The sequence below is a fragment of the Denticeps clupeoides genome, chromosome 4, assembly GCF_900700375.1.
Source record: "Denticeps clupeoides chromosome 4, fDenClu1.1, whole genome shotgun sequence".
Classification (NCBI taxonomy): domain Eukaryota; kingdom Metazoa; phylum Chordata; class Actinopteri; order Clupeiformes; family Denticipitidae; genus Denticeps; species Denticeps clupeoides.
The window spans coordinates 19,084,897-19,091,097 of record NC_041710.1 but is presented as its reverse complement, the minus strand read 5'-3'; the positions used below and the strand labels follow the sequence as shown (position 1 = coordinate 19,091,097).

General features: G+C 43.0%; 1 protein-coding gene across 1 annotated transcript; it reads left to right on the top strand.

Annotated features, from left to right (window-relative positions):
• Nucleotides 1-772: 772 nt before the first annotated feature.
• On the top strand, nucleotides 773-5,116 carry LOC114788830 (uncharacterized). Its single transcript, XM_028977752.1, has 2 exons — nucleotides 773-835; nucleotides 3,047-5,116. Exons 1-2 carry the CDS (start codon nucleotides 823-825, stop codon nucleotides 4,273-4,275), a joined length of 1,242 nt encoding a protein of 413 aa, XP_028833585.1. The 5' UTR covers nucleotides 773-822; the 3' UTR covers nucleotides 4,276-5,116.
• Nucleotides 5,117-6,201: the final 1,085 nt, after the last annotated feature.

The following is a 6,201-nucleotide window of genomic DNA, read 5'->3' as shown; positions in this document are numbered from 1 at the left end:
TGTTTGCTCTATTTTCTTGATTATAGCGCCATCTTCTGCTAGTTGTTAGGAATAATACATATTCCTGTTTCAAATGCTACTCACAACTCATCCGGTACCATATTGACGTATATATTAATAAATTGTCCTCACCAAGAATGATTTTATTGAAATAAATTTATGCTGACTAACTCCCTTTTCGTGTGCCTTGGGATCTGTGCCTTGGGATTTCTAGTCATTTCCACAGAACAGTTTTTGGGGTCAGTGTTTTAGGCGTTTTTACTTGGTAAACGTAATTGAGACTCAAACTAGGAAAACGTTTGTATATGAGATAATAAAACAATTCAAAAACTGAAAGTAAATCAAATCAACGTGACAACAACTTGATGAGTTTAAATTAAAATAGTGTATTTTGTGTGTAATGCATGTTAACACAAAATGCCATTTCCGCCACAGTGATTTATTTACAGGACGGTGTAAACAATATGGTGAATTAAATACATGTGGTTTCTTCATTAATCACAGCCACTATCATGGTGTGTTTCCAGGTAGAATGGGGAATTTTATGTCATATTTTCACACACGCTCAAAAAAAGCCCCAAACCATTCCGGACCACATCTCGATAAGCACAATAACTGATACCCCATATTTCTGGGGTGGATAGCATTGCCTCACTCGGAGGGAGAAGCCGAATTTCCACATTCCGGCACCTCGCGTTGTACCGCGGCCCGACACGCCCAGAGAGAGCGCGCGCGCGCGCGCGCGCCCGCGGCCCCGCCTCCCTCTCGTGCGCGCGCCCGAGCAGGGACCGTCCCGTTCATCGCGAGCCGCAGCCCTCAGCCATGCCGTCTGAAGGTAAGAGATGGAAAGAGTTGCACTTGTTGTTCAACCCTCACGCACTCAGCCAAGCAGCGTGCAGTTTTATGAATGATAATGTGGTGGGGGTTAAAGGTTACTCTGTACTTTACATGTTGCGAATTATTCGTGTTTACTCGCTGTACCGTGCTGTGTGGAGGGAGGGAAGCATCTGTGTTATTCTTACTAGCCTGGATGGTGTGTGAAATAAAACTCCTAAATGTGGGGCATGGACAACAAACACATTGCCAAACCTGTAGAAGCAGGCCTGAAACGTTATCACCCTGACCTTTAACCTTACGGACTGCACCAGGCCTCGATAAAAAACCACGGACATCTTACAAGTAAATACGTTTTTGGCCTTTGTATTAAGTCATCACAGCAATGACCGATTATCTTCCGTCCATATCCACACCCAACAGAAGGTCTCCGTTCAGTAACACAACTTGTAAATGTAATGCCGCAGTGCTAGGTCAGCGGAGGCCGGCAGTTGTGATGGAAGTGTGGCTTCCACTGTGCTACAGGGTCCGAATCTGGAATTGCTCTGTGACAGCCTGTTTTGCAGTGTTGTAAATCAGTTGTGGGCCAGTTCAAACATATCTGTGGCTGTCAGCTAATCTAGATATTTGGCTGATAGATTACAGAATTACAGCACAATGTCATTACTCATGCAGAAAGACAAAAGAGGGCACCTGAAATATTGAGTTACTCATCAGTTCTGATAACATTCCTTAAAGCCGATTTTTTGGGCTTTTCCATTGGGCTAAAATGGGGGTAAAGGTTAAACAAGCAAGTAAACAAGAGGAGTGAGCTTGGTTGCTATAGGTTCTGTTTGGCTATAGATACAGTCACCAGTGACAACTAATATAAGGCCTCAATAAACTGTTGATTGGAAATGCTTGGCTGTGGGACGTGAGTTGTGGAAAATTTTTGCCTTTTCATGCAGTTTGTAAGGATACGGATGAAGACTATAAGAGTGGGTGTTTGAATGTAGAGCCCCAGCTCTCTGCTTTGTTTTGGGAACTTGTGCATTCCACACTTCTGGACGGTACGGGACCCATTGTTGATATCAGGAAAGTGTGATGTCAGAGCAGGCTGTGCAGAGGAAGGGGAAACTCACATACACGGCCCTGTCTAACTTGGGAGAGGAAAAAAAGGTTGCACTCTGACGCCATTTCAAAGTCTAAAATGTTATGCCTGCATACTGTCATAGTGCATTTCATAGTAATATCACAGTGGGCATGATTAATAAGTACATTTCAGTTTGCAGCCTGAGATCCTTTCTGAGCCCTGCTGTGCGATGTACAGATGAGAGGCCTTATTGCTTCCCAGTGCATGATGAGTTGGACTCCTGATCCCAGATCCTCTTGATCGCCATGCCAACAACCAGGCTGGCAGCAACAGCTCAGAGGGCTTGGGAACGTTGCTAGGCAGTGTAGCCCACACCTTTCTCTCTGTGGGCACGGAAGAGGATCACCTGAGAGAAGAGAGGAGTAGAGCGAATGTGATGAGTACATGTGACTGTCACACTGGTTTGACATGGCGAGGCAGTCGATCTGGAACGATGGCTGGACATGGCGAGGAACGACGCATACGCACAACGTCACGAAACAGGGATTTATTAGAGAGAGAACAGGACAGGGCAGACCTCACCAAACAGTGGTGAACAGACACAAACAGGGCAGCTTAATACAATCTTACACAGGTGAAAACAATCAGGAAACATAATAATACAGGATAAACAGGGGAGTTGCCCCTTCCGGACCGGATCATGACAGTGACCAATTCCTTTAAAGCATCTTATGCTCAAAATAAAATGTCAATGAAGGGCCAGTTAAAAATGAAATACTAAATATGCAGACCAGTGTCATACCAAATAGACAGAGACAAATAAGGAGCACAGACAAGACGCTGTCCAGTGGAAAGTCTTATTCATTTTTAATAGTCAATATATCACTGAATTAGTCTTGGTAAATTAATAAACTGAAAATGAAATTCAAGTATCCAAAACTTAAATAAAAGGGTAAATATAGGGTATATATAGGGTATGTGGTGTTGATGCCAAAGGTTACAGAGAGCCTCCAGTTGTCCCTCATAGAACATGAAATTTTGTGTCACCAATCATAATGTGTGTAGTTTGTGAGGTATCATTTTTTTGTTGTTGTTGTTGTTTTTAGTTTTCTTCACTTATTAACAAAATACATTTTTCAGGTACTGTGTCTATATGGACCACCCTTATTGTGGGCACAGTGCTGTTGATGGATGGAAAAGCAAATGGCTGTAAATGCCCAGGAGCGTCCATCTTGGTAGACTTTCCTCTGAAGATGCCTGCTGGGGCCTGCTGCCTGAACTATTCTGGCTCTGCTTTCAGCCATGTGCAGTGGGATGCATTTTTGGGACATCCCACCCTGGAAATCCTTGACCTCTCCAACTGTAACATTACACAGATTCACACAGACACAGCGGAAGCACCCCCCTTGCTGAGGGAGGTCTACTTGGGCCAGAACAGTCTGTCCTCCCTGCCTGAAGTCTTTTTAACCAACGCATCTAATTTAAAAGTGCTGGACCTAAGCAAGAACCTCTTGAAAAGTTTACCTGAAAAGTTTCTCAGAGATTCAGAGGAGCTCCAGAAGCTGAACCTTTCTGAGAACAGTCTCCAGTCTGTTCCCAACACAGTCCTGTTCAGGCGGAGCTTACAGCAGCTGGAGCTGTCCCACAACCCTTGGGACTGCACATGCTCCATGGTGGAGACATTACAAAGGGAAGGTCTTCAGAACAACAACAGCCTGGAAGTCCTGTTGGGGAATCTGACCTGTGCCTCTCCACAGAGTGTGGCTGGTCTGAGTGTGTGGTCAGTGCGGCAGAGCGTTGTTTGTAATGGAGCTGGGCTCACCGCCATCTTCATTCTGCTGCCGCTGCTCCTTTTGCTGGGCCTGGTGCTCTGCTGGTGCTGTGGTCGGAAGAGTAAGAGTAAGGAGTCTCTAGCATTTGGTCCGACTCGGAAAAAACATTCGGGAAAAAAACACCAATCTTTGGACTGTAACGGCCAACGGCACCATTCCAAACTGACCACGTCCGGAGTGCTCTCGTTGCCCAGCGAGAGCAGCAAGGATGGTATCTTAAAGAACCAGTTGATGCTGAGGCCTTCTTCTGCACTGCTGGGCAGCTCCCGGGACATTTACGAGGAAGTGGAGATCAAGCTGGGCTCTGTAGACTCTCTGACATGTCCACCGACCTTTAATTCTGCGGACAGGCAGGAGCCTCATGGCCAAAGTAGCAAGCAGGACCTGGAGACAGTCAGTGTTTCTGAGGTCATGAAGGATTCGACAGACCGAGAGAAGGCCTACCTGACCCAGGCCACAGAGTACTACAGCCTGGTGCCTGAAATTGAGATCGAGGACTCTGATCATGGAGAATACGAGAGTGTGGACCTCTCATGACACAAATCCAAAACCATTTTACTGGAGCCTGGAGCTGTTTGGACTCCTAATGTCAAAGCACTGGATGGGTTTTTGGGGAACTGGTTTGCCATGACATTCCCAGAGTGGGGGTATAGCTGAGGGCTGGAGAAAAAAAATGATGCACCCTCCCCCATTAACCCAGAGAAGCTTCTCCAAGCATGGACATCCAAATATTTACATCTGTAGTGCTCTGTCTGCCAATGGCGTAACATTCTTCTGCAACATGCTGTACTTCATCTAGACAGCTTTGCCTGTGTGTATAAGGGTGTTTTTTTTGCTTAGCTCACATGCTGTTTCCAGCAAATGGGTGCATGTGTCTATTTTTATGGCTATAAGGGCGTGTGAAAAAGGTAAAGGCTCAAAACAATGGCTATTCATCTGATAGCATCTGAGAGACCATCTAATGAACAATGCATCTGTGCAAGACGATGAGGCAACTTCAAACCAATGTAATATCGCAAACATTTCTATAACATTCCTTAAAATGAATGATGAATTATATGGTGGCCTCGTATTTATGGGTAGAAAAATTGGGAAACACCACCAACAACAACATCTCTCCACTCATCTGGTTGGCTTTTCAAGGAAATTGTAAGATTAACTAAGCTTCCTTCTTTCAGATTTGTTTCCTACATTTTATCCACACTGAAGGGTATCTTGTTGACAAACTGCAATATTTGCAAAGGAATAAAATTCCTTTTGAGCCATGCCACAAAAATATCAGTAATTCATTTCATTTTCTTATTGTGTGGAACTATTCAAGACCAAAATGTTCTCTCTTTGTAATGCCTGATGAGGCCTTTTTCTGTGAATTACAGACCACTCCAATGTAGCAATATTTTGTTATAACAAATAAATATAAAATCTTTAAAAATGCTCTCTTTTGTGTTCTTTTAGTTTAGTCGGATTAGATCAAAATAAAATTATATTTCAGAACATTTACAGTGTTCAATACTGAACAGGTTTAATGTAACTGACATATTTGTATGAATTAAGATGGCTCAAATATTTATAATCTGTAAAAGTTATTTCAGTATGTTAATTCATATCATCGTTATTACTACTTTTTTATCTATGTATGCCACTTGTGATGAACAATGCTTGACAATAGAACACACTCATGCTGCATGAAGATTCAAGATTCATTCTGCATTCAAGATGATTCTGCATTTAAAAAAAAGGAAACATATTGGCCATTGACTATTAGTTACAGCTTCCTCTATTTCAAGAATGTATCTGCTTTTGTAGGGTTTATGAATGACGAGCCTATAAACTTCAGTAAAATGTTGTTGTTGATTTGCAGACTCATTCTGAGCTCTGCTATGCCATTACATGATTTCATAATGTCCCCAGATTGCCCCATGACTCCCCAAGCCCAAATCACTCTGCAACAGCCATGAAGCCAGGCTCTTATTTCAGTCCATGTGGGAGTATGTAATTATGGCATTGGGTTACCCAGTCATACTGAAACCACTGCTTCTGTCTGGTTCCCAGAGTTCAGCACCCCACCTCACACCCCCACAACACAGATGAAAGGGTTTGACCTGAAAGCCACCTTGTTTCAGTGTTGACCACCTCAGTGGATGTTATACTCCACAGTTTCAAAAGTCCAACATCAAAAACTGAGTTTGCTGATGCAGTCAAAACAATGTACCTGGACAAAGTAAAAAGAAAAGGTAAAATTCAAACTGGTTCCAGATGGCCATACTGTCATTCATTTCCTTTATCAGTTCATTATCAGTTTAACAACACTATGCTATAGAGCTAGAGTATCTCACAAAAGTGAGTACACTCCTCAAATTTTTAAAAATAATTTATTATATCTTTCCTTGGGACAACACTGAAGATATGACACTTTGGTGCAATGTAAATTAGTTTACGTATAACACACATGTGTTAATGTCT